The 18,604-nt window shown below is 41.9% G+C and overlaps 1 protein-coding gene and 1 pseudogene across 1 annotated transcript in view; both read left to right on the top strand.

Annotated features, from left to right (window-relative positions):
• The window catches only part of GLUD1 (glutamate dehydrogenase 1), a 38,129-nt gene that overhangs the window by 10,351 nt on the left and 9,174 nt on the right, over positions 1–18,604 (top strand). The window contains exons 2-8 of the mRNA XM_058696926.1: positions 5,965–6,045; positions 6,558–6,613; positions 7,415–7,478; positions 12,461–12,555; positions 16,841–17,020; positions 17,752–17,889; positions 18,095–18,232. Coding sequence (XP_058552909.1) covers positions 5,965–6,045; positions 6,558–6,613; positions 7,415–7,478; positions 12,461–12,555; positions 16,841–17,020; positions 17,752–17,889; positions 18,095–18,232 — 752 coding nt within the window. The remainder of the gene's footprint in view (positions 1–5,964; positions 6,046–6,557; positions 6,614–7,414; positions 7,479–12,460; positions 12,556–16,840; positions 17,021–17,751; positions 17,890–18,094; positions 18,233–18,604) is intronic.
• LOC131494201 (U4 spliceosomal RNA) lies at positions 4,435–4,565 on the top strand (annotated as a pseudogene).

Genomic DNA, 18,604 nt, shown 5'->3' with positions numbered 1-18,604 from the left:
GCTTTAGCTAATTTTTGCTTTTGATTTTGATTTCTCCTAGAAAAACCTGGTGTAGTAAGGAATATCTTTGGTCATTAAGTCAAAAGGCAGAGAAATGCTTTGTGCTGTGTAGTGTGCAGATGTCTGCATTTTATTAATGTTCTTTTGAAACATCTGGATACCAGTTAGCTCAAAATAACTATGTGGTAGAGTTAATTACTCCTCAGAATAAGAGGTCTGATTTCAGACTTCTACCACCAACCCTTCCTCCAGCCCTACCAGGTTTGATAAATAATAAACAGTCATGGGTGGTGTTCAGTTTCCGCTGGCGAACTGGAAGTACAGGTTACTCTGTGGGCCAGTGAGAATGGGGTCTTGATTTGGGGGTCCTTGTCTCTAAGGACATCTGCCGTGTGGTCCATACCTGCGTAATCACCCCATTTCCTTTCTAGTTCTGCCAGCTGTGGACTCTGCTTTTCATTGAAAGCATCCGCCTCTGTCGTGATACCTACTAGTGCTGTCGCTCACAGACCCCATCCGTCTCTTCCCAAACACTAGCAATGCCAGCTGCAACATGGGCTAATGGGTAGTGCTACAGGACTTTAGAATAGAAAAAAAACCTAACTTACTCCTTTCCATTTCTGGAATAAAATTCTTGGCCCTTTTAGTTTCTGCCCTTGTGCCCCCATCCTATCCCTATCGGCCCTGCTCACTTTTAGCCTTCCCTGCCACCCCACAGAAGAGAAGTAAAGGCTTGCTGTTACGAAAAGTGAAAACATTCAGACTGCAAATAAGATCCTTCTTGCTTCACTTTGTTTTAAAATATTTTAAGGTTTCTTGGTTTTCTTCTGTGCATGTGTGTTCTTACCTGTCATTTGGCTTTATTGAACGACTTTGTTTTCAAATTCTGTGTTCTTCAAATGTGGTAGGTATTCAGAAATGCTACGTTTCCCCCCTCCTTTACAACTTTGCAGTAGTCTGAGGTCTGCCCTAACTCCAGGTAGTCAGTGTCACGTCAAGTATGTGGCATCATTTGTCCCTCACATACCCCAGTTGTGCTAATATCTCATAATCCATTGGATTTACAAATATAGTAGAGAGTGGCTTCTTTTTTGTGGTCATACTCTTAGTGTCCATCAGAATGTGGTTAGGAATTTTTAGGTGACCGCATATTTTTAGTAATTATCTTTGGTTTCCAGTCCCATGAGAAGCAAGGCAACTAGCCTTCCCTTAGGTGTAAGCTCCTGTACTGGAGGGAGTTTGTTTCATCTCAAGCATTGTTACAACACAGAGTATTTTACTTACGGCTATCCTTGAAGGGTTTTGGGGGGTTTTTTTGTTTTGTTTTGTTTTGTTTTCCAGACTAACAGTTAAGTAACCCTGTGCTGGTATGTCTGCCAGCTTCCAGAAGTAACAACATTTATGTATCACTGATTAATCAGAAAGTTGAAATGAAAACCTATTTTTTCTTTAGCCCAGGCAGTAACCGACCACCTGCATTCCTTTCTGGGTACCTCCCTGCCCCCTCCTTCCTCTGCTCCAGAGCTTCCCCGCCCCGTTAACTCTTCTGCTCCTTTCCTTATTACCCCTCCCTTGCCTCAGTTCACTAGAAGCCTTTCTTGGCTCATAGCCTGCAGAAAATGCTGATGTGAAAGGTAATTTATGTAACTACTTCTCTTCTGTATCTTGCAGTTGAGTTTTCTGATTGGGTGTGGCTCGGAAAGAAAATTTCACTTTACACACAAGAATGCCTGGGTTCCATCCAGTGGAAACATGTTTTTTTGTTATACATACACAGTTTCTGACTCATGGTTCTAGAACTGTTGCAGTAACATAGGCATTTTGTTTACACTGTCTTGTACTAGGAGGGGTCCAGTTTCTAATCAGCATCAATGTCTAGAATAACAGGATTATAATCAGATTTGTAAATGTTACTGTTTCAGGCTGTGTTTAGTTTCCCACCGAATGTATTAGTTTGAAGCACTGGATAAGGGAAAGTAACTTTTCCCTTCCCTTAAGAAAGCAAGAAAAATGGTAGCTACACTTGTGAGCATGCTGTAGTATATACAATTGCCCAGTCACTATGTGGAACACCTGAAACTAATGGAATATTTTTAAAGAAAGCAAGGGAAATTGGGGGCACCTGGGTGGCTCAGTCGGTTAAGTGTCCGACTTCAGCTCAGGTCATGATCTCTTGATGGTGGGTTCCAGCCCGCATCAGGCTCTGCGCTGACAGCTCAGAGCCTGGAGCCTGCTTCAGATTCCGTGTCTCCCTCTTTCTCTGCCCCTCCCTTGCTCACGTTCTCTCTCTCTCTCTCTCTCTCTCTCTCTCTCTCTCTCTCTCTCTCTCTCTCTCTCTCCCCCCCCCCCTTTCTCTCTCTCTCTCTCAAAAATAAACATTTAAAATTTTTTTAAAAAGAAAGGGAAATTAAAATAACTTAATGACTACTTCCACAGACTCTAAAAGAGCAATGAAGAAAGTGCTTTGTGTATGATAGAAATACTAATTCTCAATAGCAGACTATTCTGCCCTAATGAATATCTTAAAGTAATGAAATCAAGGTTTATTAGGCTGTCTGTTTAAACTCCTATAAGTTTAGCCTTTTTAAGACATAGATTTCTTTGTTATCTGCCACTGCTTTCTAATACTTACAATAGCAGTGATATTATAGCCGAGATTGAACTATTGACCATGTCAGCTGCTTCACGTGCATTGTCCTGTGCAGTCTTGATGAAACCTGAGAACAGAGGCTGTGCCTCCCCAGGTAAGCAAATGCAGTCACCACAGTAGTTGCCACTGAGCTGGGTCCACTTGGTCAGGAAGTACCCGGCCCAGATCACTGGCCTAGCACGGCCTTCACTGAGGCATTTGCCACATTGCATAGTAGCATTTTCACTGATTTTAAAAACATATTTTAGTGTTTAATTTTTTTTTTAACGTTTATTTATTTTTGAGACAGAGAAAGACAAAGCATGAACGGGGGAGGGTCAGAGAGAGAGGGAGACACAGAATCCGAAGCAGTCAGCACAGCACCCGACGCGGGGCTATAACTCACGGACCGTGAAATCATGACCTGAGCCGAAGGCGGACACTTAACCAACTGAGCCACCCAGGCGCCCCAAAACATATTTTAGTGTTTAAGCCAAATTTTTTCTTATTTTTGAGAGAGAGAGAGAGGATCTTTAGCAGGCTTCACACTCAGCATGGAGCCCAACTCAGGGCTCAGCCTCACAACCGTGAGATCGTGACCTGCACTGAAATCAAGAATCGGACCCTTAACTGACTGAGCCACCCCCCAATTTTGCCTTAAAGAAACAAATGTTGGGGCGCCTGGGTGGCTCAGTCGGTTAAGCGGCCGACTTCGGCTCAGGTCATGATCTTGCAGTCCGTGGGTTCGGGCCCCGCGTTGGGCTCTGTGCTGACAGCTCACAGCCTAGAGCCTGTTTCAGATTCTGTGTCTCCCTCTCTCTGACCTTCCCCTGCTCATGCTCTGTCTCTCCCTGTCTCAAAAATAAAATAAAAACGTTAAAAAAAAATTTAAAGAAATGTTTAGTCGTAATATTACTTACACATTTTTTTTTTTCCTGGAGTACTTTTTAGGACCTGGTGCTTTTGCCTCTTACTGCTTTATAGTCCTTTTGTAATACATGCAGTGTATTGTGAATTGTTCAGAACTTATAGGCCTGTCAGAATTTTTAGAGACTACGGTTTTTCTGTCTTAATACCTTAAGAGTCAAGAAATATTCATATATTTATTCATCCTGTATTTGCGTGCCTGATACACACATGCCATTTTCTATGTTAGGGACCAGGAATTGAAGCATTGAACAAAATACAGTCTGTCCTCATGGTGATAACCTCCCACATGGGGAAGCCAAGACAGTAAACAAATCTATAATATAAAGTCAGTGGTAAAACATTAACGCAGAGGGGGCTAGAGAGTAGGAATGAGAAAGGTGCTGTTTTAAAGAAGGTGGTCAGGGAAGGCCTCTTGGAATGAAGAAAGTTTTAATAGAGGCCTGAACAAAATAGGGAAGCAAGCTCTAAAGCAACAGGTAGCTGCTCTATCTTTAAAAAGACTATCCCTTCTTGGGGCACCTGGGTGGCTCATTTGGTTGAGCATCTTCAGCTCGGGTCACAATTTCACGGTTCATGAGTTCAAGCCCCATGTTGGGCTTTGCGCTGACAGTGCACAGCCTGCTTCAGATTCTCTGCCTCCCTCTCTGCCCCTCCCCTGCTCTCTCTCTCTCTCAAAACTAAATAAGCATTAAAAAAATTGTCCTTCCTTATTCTAAAATTTCGTTAACAAGTAAATTTGTTCCAAGAGCTCCCTTTTCTAAATATAATCATTTTATTTTTCTAATAGGCTAAAGAAATATGTTCAGCTTTAGAATTTGCTCTTTATGATCTATGTACCACAGATAAAATTCTCTTAAGTCGTATCATTGGCGTTTAGCTTTGTGCAGTGGCAATATCATAGCCAGTGAGGTTTATCCAAGGTGCAGTTATTGCTAATTGGAAAAGATATCATTTGTGTTTAGATAGATGTTTGCAGAAATATACAAGAAGCCATCTTTTAAAAATGATGGGGACGGGGGGCTTGCTTGGGTGGCTCAGTCAGTTAAGCATCTGACTTCGGCTCAGGTCGTGATCTCGTGGTTTATGAGTTCCAGCCCCACATTGGGTTCTCTGCTGTCAGCACAGAGCCTATTTGAGATCATCTGTCCTCTCCTCTCTCTCTCTCTCTCACTCTCTCTCTCTGTCCCTCCCCCGCTCACTCATGCTGCTATCTCTCTCTCAAAAATAAACATTTAAAAAAATTAAAATGACTAGGGAAGTTTTCTCCAACCACCAGTTTATGAGATATTGTATATTGCTATCTGAAAAACATTTGTTCCCAAAATTCTTTAAGAGATGTCCCCGAGGCCCCCCATTACTGTAACTCAGTGGAAGTTGTACCCAGCGTCATTCAAGAATCCTTCATCACTCACAAACACACATTGTGCCAGGGAGCGCCAGGTAGCATGCAGACATTAACCTCACCCTGGCCATCTTCCTTTGCGTTGAGAAACAGTGAACTGCAGAGGACAAAGGGTGGCCTAACCCTGAAAAACTTGGGAGGGTGAGTGCCCAGGACCCACAAAACCAAAGTAGTGGACATACTCACTTTCCACGTCCACTCTACCAAACACCTAACACTACCAAGTACAGGTGCATTGAGACAGTTAGTTGTCTGTCGCTTGGCCTCCTGCCATCCTTGCAGAAAGGATAGAGGGAATTGCTCATCTCCAAGAAAAAGTAATGACTTGTCAGCTTCTCGTCTCTTGGTTGACAGGCTGACAGTGAATGAAGGGAGGAAGAGACTGGGACATCTGGGTGTACTCGTTTGAAGCCAGAACTTCTATTTAGACATCTAATATTAGATTGAATCAATCTGTTGACTATCCATTTGCTCATATTTGTATGCTATCAGAAAGCAAAATTTTTGAGCTCCTTGCTACCAAATCACCTAAGTCAAAACATGAAAGAAAAATTTTAAAGCCTTCCCGGAGTTAATTGCCTTCCTAAAAGTGTAACATTCATTTGAAGGTGGTTTTTGTCTTGTGGAATCATAGTTACTGGTTTTTCCCACTGGGCTGTCAGTCCCCAGAGGACAGGACTGTGCTCCATTCACCTCTTAATCCCCAGGAGCCCTGTTCCATGGTCTCATCCTGAGCTTGTACCAGAACACAGAAACTGCACTCCAACACCAGTCTTTCGCTCATAACTGTCCAAATACTTAAATTCAGTGCTCATTCTGTAGCTCTTGCTAGGTGACTCCTTAGATTTCCCTTGACTTTGTATCATAAGCTTCTTTAAGTGTTCTTGGAAATAACCAAGGTATTGAAATGCAAAAAGTGTGGACAGTTCAATTTCTAGCACTTTTTTTTTTAACCTGCCAGAAGGGTGTTCTAAATGCATCCCCTTCTTTCTCACCCCCTCAGGTATCCGTTACAGCACTGATGTGAGTGTAGATGAAGTGAAAGCCCTGGCTTCTCTGATGACCTACAAGTGTGCTGTGGTTGGTAAGTGATCTCCTTTGTTGCCACCTAATGGCGCTTGGGGAAATATGTTTACATACAGGGTTACTGTTAGGATGTTATTCAAGGTGCACAGTTTAATGCCCACACCATTTTTCAATTAGCCTTAATTAAGAGTTAGTCTTTTTTTTTTTTTTTTAATGGAGGACTTGTTATAGGAATCAATTGGATTTTCTTGAAGTGTAGATCTTTTTTTTTAAATCCCTTTCTGTACACTGTAAATAAGACCAAATCATAGTAGAAGGGAAATAAATGTTTTTTTCTTTTAGAATTAGGAAAGCACACTGATTACACACCGTAACTTGCCTAGCCTTATCATTTCTGTTCCTCTAGAGTTTTAAAGTACAACATTTTAGAAGAGATTGATGTGGGTTTATTTCTTGAATTTTTTTAAACTAAAGCTTAAAGTGTCATATTTATACATTGCATAGTACTTTCTGCATCTTTAATTTTTTTATCCTTTGTCTGGAATAACAACTTGCAGCCTTCTCTTCCAGATGTGCCATTTGGGGGTGCCAAGGCTGGTGTTAAGATTAATCCCAAGAACTATACTGTAAGTAACAAAATGACATTTGTGCACATGATACACTGATGGGGGACCTGTAATTACTGGGCTTCTGTGTGTCCCCCATATCAGTGAGATTAATGGCCCCAATTGCTTTTTAAAGGAATGGAAAAACAAGTAAAGAATTAACACATTGAGTGTTGTGCCATATAAAGGTCACCTGGCTTAACATCAATGATCAATGTCCTTTTTCATTTTCTCACTTGGTTAGAAGGTAGTTAATACCTTCATATTCTTAGGCATTTATATCCATGTTATATATTCTATAACATAAATATAATATGCTCTATATAAATATAGTATATATTACTATGAGATTTTTGTGTTGGGTTATCAAGGTCCAATGACAAATGTCTTAATTCAGTAAAAATCTTATTGTTTATCCTATCAGTTCCAAGTTAATTTAAGCCATTACTATATTTTACAGCACCAAAGTAACATCTGTTACAAACATAACATGTATGATTTCATTCTTTTTGAGATTAACCATTTAAATGAAAATATACCATAGGGATTGCTCATAGGGTCCTATATTAATACAAAGAGAACAGGAACTGGGATCTGAGCCCTAATTCTACTGTCTGTTGTTTATATGACCTAATTTGTGATCTGTCATTTTCTCATCTTTAAAATGTAAATGCCTGCTTTATGAGCTTTGAGGATTACACAAGAAGATAGGTGAAAATGTCCTATAAATAGAAAATCCAACTATTACCTATCTCCACCGGTGGTTTTCTGTCAAAAACATTTGTTTCATTGTTGTTTTGTTTTCATGTTTTTCCTTTATAGGATAATGAATTAGAAAAGATCACAAGGAGGTTTACGATGGAGCTGGCAAAGAAGGGCTTTATTGGTACGTATTACCATGCAGGTTTCCACAGAGTAGGAACATCTAAAAAGTAATGTTCTTAAGGTAAACTCCTGCTTTTACCTGTGTGTACATGGGTAGAACTGCCCTTTTACTCTGAAAAGCTGGGTTCTGTGACAAATATGGTGGACGTACATGGGCCTGTTTTTGATACATCTCTAATAGCAAAGTTCAGGTTCTCACTATGCAGTATGGACACCAGACGGATCACTTCCACCTCGTCTCCTTGCACAATCTCTGTTGTGATGTCCAGAAAGATTCTAGGAACTGAATAATACCTGTATTATAAACATTTTTTTAATATGTAGAAATCACTTTCACAGTAGTGGTCCTGTTCTGAAAGCAGTGGGAAATCTGATGCCTTTGGAATCGGAGGTTCAGCACAGTGGGCACAGGCTGGGAAGTGAGGGGCCTCACACTAATAGCTCACGCTGCCATCACCGGCTGGTTTGGAGGGTTCCTGGGGCTCCTAATGTTTGTTACTAGGCCCTTTCATCAAACACTAGATCTCTGAGGTGCTGATCTTCACTGGCTTGATGTTTCCGTATCATACTGTCATCTATCTCATGTGCTCTTTCATATGAGATGTGAATTCTTTGCTGTGATGTGTAAATATTCATTTAATCTTTAATTTTCAAGCAAATTAAATCTTTATATTTCTTTTGTTGATCTAGAGGGATTCTAATTTGTTTAAATAAAAAAAAAATATTTAATAGAATGTTTGCCCTTGTAACATAAAGAAGACTGACTAAAATAAGAAAGAAAATCTACTCTTTCTCTGTTTTCCAGCCCCTGTGTTTTTATTCCCCAATATTCTCCCAACTGTTGGTTGACAGGTTCCTATGAACTTAAGATATGTTTATTTTGAAATGCCCTCTTTTTAGGGAAAAAAAAAAAAGGACGTGAAATAAATAAACTAGCATAGAAATAAATAAAAGTTAACACTAGAACTTTACCAGATTCAATATGTCTTTCATCGTTTAAAAGGCATGCAGGGGTGGGGGGCGCCTGGGTGGCTCAGTTGGTTGGACATCCAACCTGGGCTCAGGTCTTGATCTCGCAGTTGGTGGGTTCGAGCCCCTGTGCTGAGAGCTCAGAGCCTGAAACCTGCTTTGGATTCTGTGTCTCCTCTCTCTGCCCCTCCCCTGCTCTCTCTCTCTCTGTCTCTCAAAAATGAATAAACATTAAAAAAAAAAATTTGTAAGTAAACAAACAAAAGGCATGTGGATTCCTGGCATGCCTCCCCCTCAGCACTGCTGTGAGCTCATACTACCACCATACCAGCAAAGCAAGGCACTGGGTAGCTGGAGTTGACTGCCTCCTTTACGGAAATGCCCACTACTTCTGAGATTTGGGGGACTGCTGTCATGTTCAGCTTGTTGATAGCCTTCATGATTTTTATATTGTATTTCCTCTTAGCTTAAGTCACAAACATATTTAATGGTCTTGAGTGGTTTCAGACTTTATTCAGTTGTATTTATTGCCCTTATCTAGAGTATAACCAGCTAATTTTCTCTACATTTATATTGTCAAGTACCTTATAATTCCAAAGGTTAGAAGCAGTTTGACTCCTTGGTTTAAGTACTGAGGCCTCATTGCCTCACACTGCAGCTAACCCGATTGTGGCACGTAGAGGGAGGTGAAGGAGTTCTTTCTCTTCCCCCGGGACAGAACTGGTCCTGAGCAAACTTCTGGAACTGATGTCATTTCTCCATTCTTCTCCAACTTCTCTTTCCACACAGTTTGAGAGTATGAGTTAAAGCTGGCTTGGAGTCCTGGCCCTGTCACATTGTGTGCATTTAGGATTAGCTTTTGAGTTTCTGCAAAAACGGTCAGCTGGGGTTTTCATAGGGATGTTGCCGTCCTCACCATGGTGAGTGCTCCAGTCCAGGAATACTGACTGTCCACGGACTCGGGCGTCCTTTAGGGTCTTTCAGTAGTAGTTTGTAGTCTTCGATGCACAGATTTATACCACTTCTGACAAGTTCTTTCATAAATTGTGTGTGTGTCTGTGTGTGTGTGTGTGTGTGTGTGTGTGTGTGTATGCATGTGTGTGTTCTAAGGGATATTGGTCTGTAGGATTCTTTTCTTGCAATGTCTATGATATCAGGATAATAGTGGCCTCATAGAATGAGTTAAGAGGTGTTCTCTCCTTGTGTCTTTTTTTTTTTTTTAAAGCTTGTGAAGGTTGATGCTAATTCTGCTGTGTGAGTTTAGGTACCACCTTTGCAAATGGTGAAGTTCCCTTGCAATAACCTGATGTCTCCCTCCTTTTATTCCCCTAGTGTATCAGGCACCAGAATTGCCCTTTCAGCTCTTGCTCGTGCTCTGTTAAAGCAACTGCACTCTCCAGCCAGTTTTTCACCTTCTTTATACTATTACGGGATTGAGTGATGGCATTTTAGCTTTCCTGAGGGTAGTTACATGTTCTACAAGGTATGGACTTTCAGACCTGTTCTCTGTAAGATATTTGAGAATTTTTCTGCAACTCAGGAACTATTTGTGATCTGAATGTCGATTTTTGTGTGGAATAGAAAACTCACAAGCCTAATAATATTTTGTGACTTTGGCGTTGGGTAGAGAGAGCTGTCTCACCTTAGGCTGTCTAGATGAATTGAGGTTTTTGAGAAGCAGTGTATCATGGTACATTTCTGATTTACAAACTATATTCCTCATACTTGCTCCTTGCCAATAGCCCTTCTCCAACTGGAATTGTTATTTGAGCCAACAAGGTTACTTGACCCTTGATATTGCTAAAATACTTTTGTAGACAACCACCAGAAGGATTCAGGAGCAATTTGTCATTGATACCTTGGGAGAAAAGCACTATGATTAAACAAATCTTTACTGACATCCTCGAAGTATGTCACTCTAAAGGAATGGACATCATGAGCAAATGGGGATGGTAGAGCCCTTTTGTCAGGGGATGAGGCTAGAATGTGGAATGAATCCTTCCAAGTAGGAGAGTTATATGGAAGGAGAGTAACTTTGGGGAAGTCAGACTTCATGAGGTTTAGAAGCTGCCTAAAGGAAAGGGTACTCAACTCAGGAGTGTGACAGATTGCCGGGAGGAGGGGCAGGACTGTAAAAGCAAGGCTTGAGCACTTCGCAGTTGTCTTATGCCATCTTGTGTCCATCGCATCACAACTTGTGCAGAGAAACACATCACCTAGGATCTGGGCGTCTGAGATGTAGGAAAATACTAAAACGTACCTTGTTCTATTGGTTAAAAAGTAAAAAATGTAGAACTCAGGGACAGCCCTTAGAAAGAACTTTATTTGAGAGACTTAATAGTTTAATCATTTGGGGCGCCTGGGTGGCTCAGTCGGTTAGGCGGCCGACTTCGGCTCAGGTCATGATCTCGCGGTCCGTGAGTTCTAGCCCCGCGTCGGGCTCTGTGCTGACAGCTCAGGGCCTGGAGCCTGCCTCATATTCTGTGTCTCCTTCTCTCTGATCCTCCCCTGTTCATGCTCTGTCTCTCCCTGTCTCAAAAATAAATAAACGTTAAAAAAAAAAATTTTAAATAGTTTAATCATTTTTAAAGTTGTGTTTTCCTTTTTATGAAGGTAATGAGTTTCTATGATACAATTGACACAATATAGAAAGTTATAAACAAGGCCGAAATGGAAACCTAGTGAACAAGTGTGAGCGTGTCCTTCCAAACTTCTGCACGCAGTGTATACACGTGGAAGGATAGATGCTTAGATATTACACAGATCTAACTAGAGAGGGAAAAAGAATTTTATTTAAATAGGAACATACTATATACGTGCTGCATGAAATCTGCTTTTTTTCCACGTGTGTTTCGGTGAATATTTTTTACATAGATACACCGTATTTTATTTATTTTATTTATTTATTTATTTATTTATTTATTTATTTTAATTTTTTTAACATTTATTTATTTTTGAGACAGAGAGAGACAGCATGAATGGGGGAGGGTCAGAGAGAGAGGGAGACACAGAATCCGAAACAGGCTCCAGCCTCTGAGCTGTCAGCACAGAGCCCGATGCGGGGCTCGAACTCACGGACCGCGAGATCATGACCTGAGCCGAAGTCGGACGCTGAACCGACTGAGCCACTCAGGCGCCCCCACCGTATTTTATTTAGTTGACTCACTAGATACTTAGGTTGTTTTGATTCTTACTATTTCGAGAGATGTATCTCTGTGTATCCCTACTTTGGCCGATTTGAGTAGGCATCATTTAACGCATTTTTATCTGAGATCTCAGTGTGGCCATCAGTATTAGTGCTGTCACTAGACTTTTTGTTGTTGTTGTTGCTGCTGCCTGTGGACTAACTTCTTATTATCCTCAAACTTTTTAATTTTCTGTGATCTGAGGAATTGAAAGCTAAGGTTTAAAATTGCATACACTGAGTAAGCTTTGGACAACAGGCCAAAGCACAGGTGTGAAGGTATTAATGGGACTTAATTCAGTTGCTTCAACAATGTGTCTTTTTCTTCTTTTCCTACTTGGTGGGGAGGGCTTACCCATCCCTACCCCCGCCCCCAGAAGTGATGTGTTTCTGTGCTGTCTCAGACTCATACACTCCCTAACCGTAAGAGTCATCCTTCTGTAGGGCAAGATGGTACTGTTTACTCTAACTGCAGTTCAAGGAACTGACGTCAAGAGGGGTACACTGATTTGCTTATGCTCACATGTTCAGAAGTTCAGTTGAGTGGCTCACATCTGTCACAGCAGAGCTAACCTCCAAACATAGAGCAAGGAAACGCCACCGTAAGAAATTGCTATGTAACAGTGTGTGTGTATAATTGTGTAGCGAAACATTTAGCAAATATTTCAATTAGTGGCTAATTTCAACTAATGGCTTCAATTAGTTACACAGATGAAATCTAAAGTTTTCTAACAGTGGTAGCTTTGTTATTATAGAAAATCCCAAGGATCTATGTGTTTGAGAGGAGTTTATCTTAAAAGCTGGCACACTGCCCTTTCCTTGTGCCCCAGGTCCTGGCATCGATGTGCCTGCCCCAGACATGAGCACGGGCGAGCGGGAGATGTCCTGGATTGCTGATACCTATGCCAGCACCATCGGGCACTATGTAAGTACCCACCGAAGGTCCTGAGGGCCTCATTCGCCATCTACGAGAAATAGCAATTAAGCTCATTGTATGTGGAAGGTGAGAATTCTCTGGGTTTTTCTCCTCTCCTTTAATCATGTCTTGATTGGCATATTATTTTACTTCCCTCTCTCCAGTCATAAACCATAAATGTAGTGAATATGGCCTGAGCTTTCATTTACATGCCTCCCCATCCTGAAAGCTGGGATGGAACCTCGAAAACGGATCACCTGCTAGGCAGAGCAGGACGTGCTGCAAGACACTAGAAGGGAAGTAAAGAAGCAGATGAGGTATGGAGATAGTGTAATACAGAGATGGAGTTACATCTCTGAAAGAAGGCTTCCTGGATGAGGTGTCTGGGCTAGACCTTGAAAATGGGTAGAATTTGAACACGGAGGTTGCGGGGATAGGAGGAGAAACAGTAGAGCTCAGACCGTTAGGGGATTAGGCATATTAGAAGGGTGATAGAAGAGCGAGGAAATACATGAACTAGGACAAAAATACTCAAGGCCAGTGAGAGGGGAGCCTCTGGTGCTGACCCTGTCTTGGGGGCTGAGGGGGCTGGTGGTGTTGGGCTGCCCAGGGGCCCTGGGGGCTAGGGAGAAGCAGTGGTGCATGGCAGAGATAGGCTCCGCAGGACTGCAGTGGATGTGTATCATCAAGGAGAAGGAGACCCGGGAAGACTTGAATCTAGGGGACTGAGCAGAAATAGTGCCACTAATGCAGAACACAAAAAGAAAAGCCAACTTTCCGTTCTTGGAAAAGGGTTGGAAGCTTGAAAAACATTTAAGGGGTAGGAATCGAAAGGGAGTTGAAAAGACGTACATTAAAAATGCACACAAGGAGTACCTCTGCCACGCAAGCAGGGTTTCCAGTACAGTTGGGATAAATGAGAGCAGGGGAAGTTCTCATGCTGCGAAAAGGTGTAAGGGGGCCTGGCCAAGCCTTTGCAGGTGACATCAGAAAAGGCCTCCGTGAAGGAGTAAGCTTCTATTCTGCACTCTGAACATTGAATAGGATCAGCTGGGGAATGGGTGGGGGTGCGAGTGTGGGAGGCAGAAGGAACCACTGAGCAAAGTTCTGGAATGCAGAAGAGGGGAACCTGAGACTGAGAGGAGACTGTGGTAGCCAGAGGGGAAAGTGAGAGAGTAGGGCGCAGGAGAGGCCAGTTAGAGGAAGGTCGGACTAGATCATCACCCCACGAATGACAGCAGAGACTCTGGTTCTTTGTCCTGAAACAGAAGGAAGCTGGGGACTGCTAACTATAAGCAGGTGTGAGGCATTTTGAGTGCCACTCTGTGTGCAGCAGAGAATTGGGACTGTTGGGGGCAGGACACCATACAGGAGCCCAGAAGAGAGGGGGTACTGGTCTGCCCTGGAGCTGGGGAGAAATGGATGGACTAAAGAGGGATTTAGAGGGAAAGCAGTCAGTCACAAAAGAATGAGAAGTGCTGAGAGTTCCATGTGGTGATGTTAAGGGAGGGGTTTCTGGGAAGAGACCAGTTCAGCAACTAGATCATTCATGGGACGGAGATTGGAGCCAGGCTGCAAGGGGGTGTTGAGAGAGGGAAGTAGGGCATGAAGAGTAGCCTTCCCTGAGAAAAATGGCACTGGACAACAGAGAAGACTTGAAAGGTGGCTGTTGCCCAAAGAGAAAGGTTTTTGTTGTTTTGTTGGCAAGTTGACTGGCTATGGCCCCAGATTCCTCCATGTGAGAGACGATGGGAGAAAGGTGTGAACAGTAGAGGTAGCAGAATCTTCCAAGGGAACAAAGTCCTCATGAATTTTCCTTTTAAGGGCCTTAGTGGAAAGATGAGCCTTGGAGAAGAGAAATATTCCCTCCTGAGAAGAAGGAAGGGGGCTGCAGCATTCAGGGGAGGAATTCAGACCCCGGGCTGATGTCTGAATTTCTGAGGGAGTGCAGTCTGTGGGTGGGAGCACGGGTGGGCAGCCTGGATTCTCAGGCTCCCTCACACACCAGCTCTGTGACCCATGACAGGTGCGTAGAGCTCTCTGTGCCTCCATCTCCTCGTGTTAAGACGACAATGTAATAGCACCCAGTGGGGGTTAAGTGGCTAGTAATATAATGCACTTAAAACAGCACCCACTCCTTAGTAAAACACACAGTATTACATCAGGTGAATTGCATAAATCCCTGAAATGAAACAGGAGCAGTATGAGACTCTTGAAAGAATTTTTATTTCAACTGCCACTCCCTAAAATGATGCTTTTCCATGTCACCTTTTGATGTTAAATGAGTTCTGGATATGGTCTCTCATTCTTTTTAAGCGAGACACTAGACTGAAGAGTGCAGAGTAGTGGGCCATGTATCAATCATTATTTGTGGCTCATTCCCAGTGGTTAACAACAAAAGGAAATTTTGTGAGGCTCTGCCAGCAAACCCCGGCGAAAGACTTCCTTCTTAAAGTGACACCAAAATCAGGGCCTAAAAGTAAGGAAGCTACAGTTTTTCTGATTTCCAGATGTAGACCTGAACATGCTGCAACTTGTGTCTAATCCTGCCCAGAGGCACAGGCCTGGGAGGGAGGGGTGTTGTCGGTGGGCTCCCGGGACAGTCAGGTGTGCTGGGGGGCTGGGGGGCTGGGGAGCTGGGCAGCTGGCGCCGGGCCTGACCTCGACAGGACTGTGGCTCCAGCATTTGCATTTGCACTGTTTAAAAGCATTTGGCACTAGGTTTGCAATTCTGCGTTCACAAGTGTTAATTATTCATGAAGGCAAACTGTGGGAAAACTACTAATTTCTGTAAATCACTTTACTAACTACTTTCTCTTTTTTTAGCTTTTATTCTTTTTGCTGGCAGTTATGCAGCTAATATAATTCTAAGTTGTCTTGGTAAAAACAGTTAAACAATACAGATAAAATCCAGGTCACTTTTTAACTCACCCAGCTAGAACATCTATTGGAGGGTAGGACTATGGTGTGAAGTAAGGCACTTCATCTTACTTTACGTGGGTAACAGAGTGCCCCACGAGTTTATTAAGTAGCCATACCATCCATACTTTATCCACGAATTTGAAACGCCTCCTTCATTTTGTGTTGGTTTCCTGTATGTGGTAGGACTGTCTAGTTTCTCCTGCCCCACTGATCAGTCTGTCTCTCCTGCACTGTTCTGGCTGATACAGTTGACGGTATATTTGATATACCTCGGAAAGGACGCTCTCCCAAGCCCTTTCATTTTCCTAATATGGTTGTTTCTGAACAAGAATACATGGTCAGTTCACAGACTACAGAAAGTCGGGTGGTGAAGACAGATCCTCTCCCACCCTGCTTTCCAGAGCACACTGCTGCCACCAGAGGCCCTCCCCTCACGGTGTAGGCAGGAGCGGCTCCGTCTCACCCACATATACCTTTCTGCTTCCCTAACCCCAACGATACCATACTAAGTGCACAAAAAAATGTGACTTCCTACAAGTAGAATCTTTGGATTAATGGGTATTTTTATTTGGTAGGTATTCCTGCAAACCCCTTAGTTATTTTGTCTTTTTTTTTAATTTCTTGAATACTTTTGTTAATCCACTCTTTTATTTGAACTTGAATATTATCTTTTAAAGTTCTTTTTTTTTAGGGGCGCCTGGGTGGCTCAGTCGGTTAAGCATCCGACTTCGACTCAGGTCATGATCTCACAGTTGGTGAGTTCAAGCCCCGCATCGGGCTCTGCACTCACAGCTCAGAGCCTGGAGCCTGCTTCAGATTCTGTGTCTCCCTCTGTCTCTCTGCCCCTCCCCTGCTTGTGCTCATTCTCTCTCTCTCTCTCTCTCTCTCTCAGAAATAAACATTTTTAAAAAATAAAGTTCTTTTTTTTTAAGTGGCATTTTATTGAATTTCTAAATTAGTTGAGCAGAAGAGTATCTTAACCGTATCGAGTGTTCCCATCTAACCGAGAACACCATAATATCTCTTCCTACTTAGGCTCCATTTTGGTGACAAGCTCAAGTTTTATAGTAGATTTTAAGACACATGTGAGATGTGTACTCCAACTTAATAGGGCTTAAATATTTTTGAGGGAATAATATTTTAAGCAGAACTATCTCTAGTTTCGTGATATTATTTGTACTTGATGATGTTAAATTCCTAAAAACCTTGTTTATCCCATTGGACAATATAGTCTATTTTATTATATATTTTCTAAGAATAGAAATCTGAAAAAGTAAGTTTTCTCCCTATTGGTGAATGTGTACCATGAGCACACACATAGTCTTAATGAGCATATTAGTTAGAAATGTGACATCTTGACTTTTTCTTGCAGGATATTAATGCCCATGCCTGTGTTACTGGTAAGCCCATCAGTCAGGGTGGAATCCATGGACGGATCTCTGCTACTGGCCGGGGAGTTTTCCATGGAATTGAAAACTTCATCAATGAAGCTTCTTACATGAGTATTTTAGGAATGACACCAGGGTTTGGAGACAAAACGTTTGTTGTTCAGGTAAGAATGTTTGCTTTTTTAAAGAATAACTGATCTACATAAAGGAAGTTTTTCAGTGTTTTTAGATTTACAATTTTTAAAATGTCATTCTTTTGAATCTTTTAAATTCTAGAGTGAATGTTTTCAGAGTAATACATGCCTTATTTTTTGAACCTTGGTATAATTCGTGTGACTAGTACCAATTTAAGTCTCTTGCAGATACATATGAAACTATCACCAACTTCTTTGGGTCAAAGTTTAAATTGAATTTTAAACTTTGAATTAAAAGTTGAATATTTCAACTTTGAGGAAGAATGGGCTTGCTATTTGGATATTTTACTGAGTGGAATCTAAATTAAGTTGAATGCTACTTTTTTATTTTTGTTTTTGAATCCTATTTTGAAATAGAATAGAATTCATATGCCTCCCAGTGAGTGACTTTATGTTGTTACAACCATAGGACACCTGGTCATCAGGGCCTGAGGATTGGGGTGGCATGACTGACCACTGCCAGTTCTTTATAAGCCACAAGGCTGCACCAAACTAAAGTTCTTTGGGACCCATTATCACAAATTAATGGGTTCCACGTTCTGAAACAAATTGCTAAAGAGAAGCCATTTAGTACGTGGTTTCTTATGGCAAAGGATTCTGAGAATTCTTCCTAAACTTACAGAAGGGGTACTGGTCAGAATCGACTTTACCATGTGCACTAAGACTTCAGTTTCTATATCACGTGTAATTGTTCTTTACAGGGATTTGGGAATGTGGGCCTGCACTCTATGAGATATTTACATCGTTTCGGTGCTAAATGTATTGGTGTTGGTGAATCTGATGGGAGCATATGGAATCCAGATGGTATTGACCCAAAGGAACTGGAAGACTTCAAATTGGTATGTCAATCTAATATCTCAATAGTCTGACTACCCTGAATATTGTAAAGTTGAAATAAGTCTTATTAAAATCTATTTCCATTGTTTACTTTTTAAAATGTAATCCAAAGAGCTCTTAAGAGATGAGTCTTCATGTCATAGGCTCTAAACATAAACATTTAAACAGAGATGTAGCCATTAATTCTGATTTTTCAATCAATTTCAGCAACATGGATCAATCCTGGGCTTCCCCAAGGCAAAACCCTATGAAGGGAGCATCTTGGAGGCTGACTGTGACATACTGATCCCTGCTGCCAGCGAGAAGCAGCTGACCAAGTCCAATGCACCCAGAGTCAAAGCCAAGGTGAGAGCATGATGGAACCTGAGCTCAGCCTTACCAATGTAGAATGCCCTGAGGGTCATAGAAAAGCTCTTAGTTGGCTTTCCTTTTTTTTACACCTTTATTGGGATATAATTCACATACCATACAGTTCACCCAAGTGTAAAATTTCATAGCTTTTCGTATATTCACAGTTATGCAGGCATCCATCACCATGAGTTTCCTCTTAAACCAAGCTTCCAAAAAGCAGTTAGGAAAATAGAAAGGTGAAAAATACTTGTATACGCTTTATAGAACAAAATAACTCTTAATAATTGTATTCAAACTGGAGTTCTGCCTCTTCCCGCCCCCACTCCCCTGCCCATCCCCCTGCCCATACACACACACACCTCTTGC

Source organism: Neofelis nebulosa, chromosome 13 (genome assembly GCF_028018385.1).
Source record: "Neofelis nebulosa isolate mNeoNeb1 chromosome 13, mNeoNeb1.pri, whole genome shotgun sequence".
In the NCBI taxonomy this organism is placed as follows: Eukaryota; Metazoa; Chordata; class Mammalia; order Carnivora; family Felidae; genus Neofelis; species Neofelis nebulosa.
Note: the sequence above shows the minus strand (reverse complement) of the source record. Positions and strands in the feature narration are given on the sequence as shown.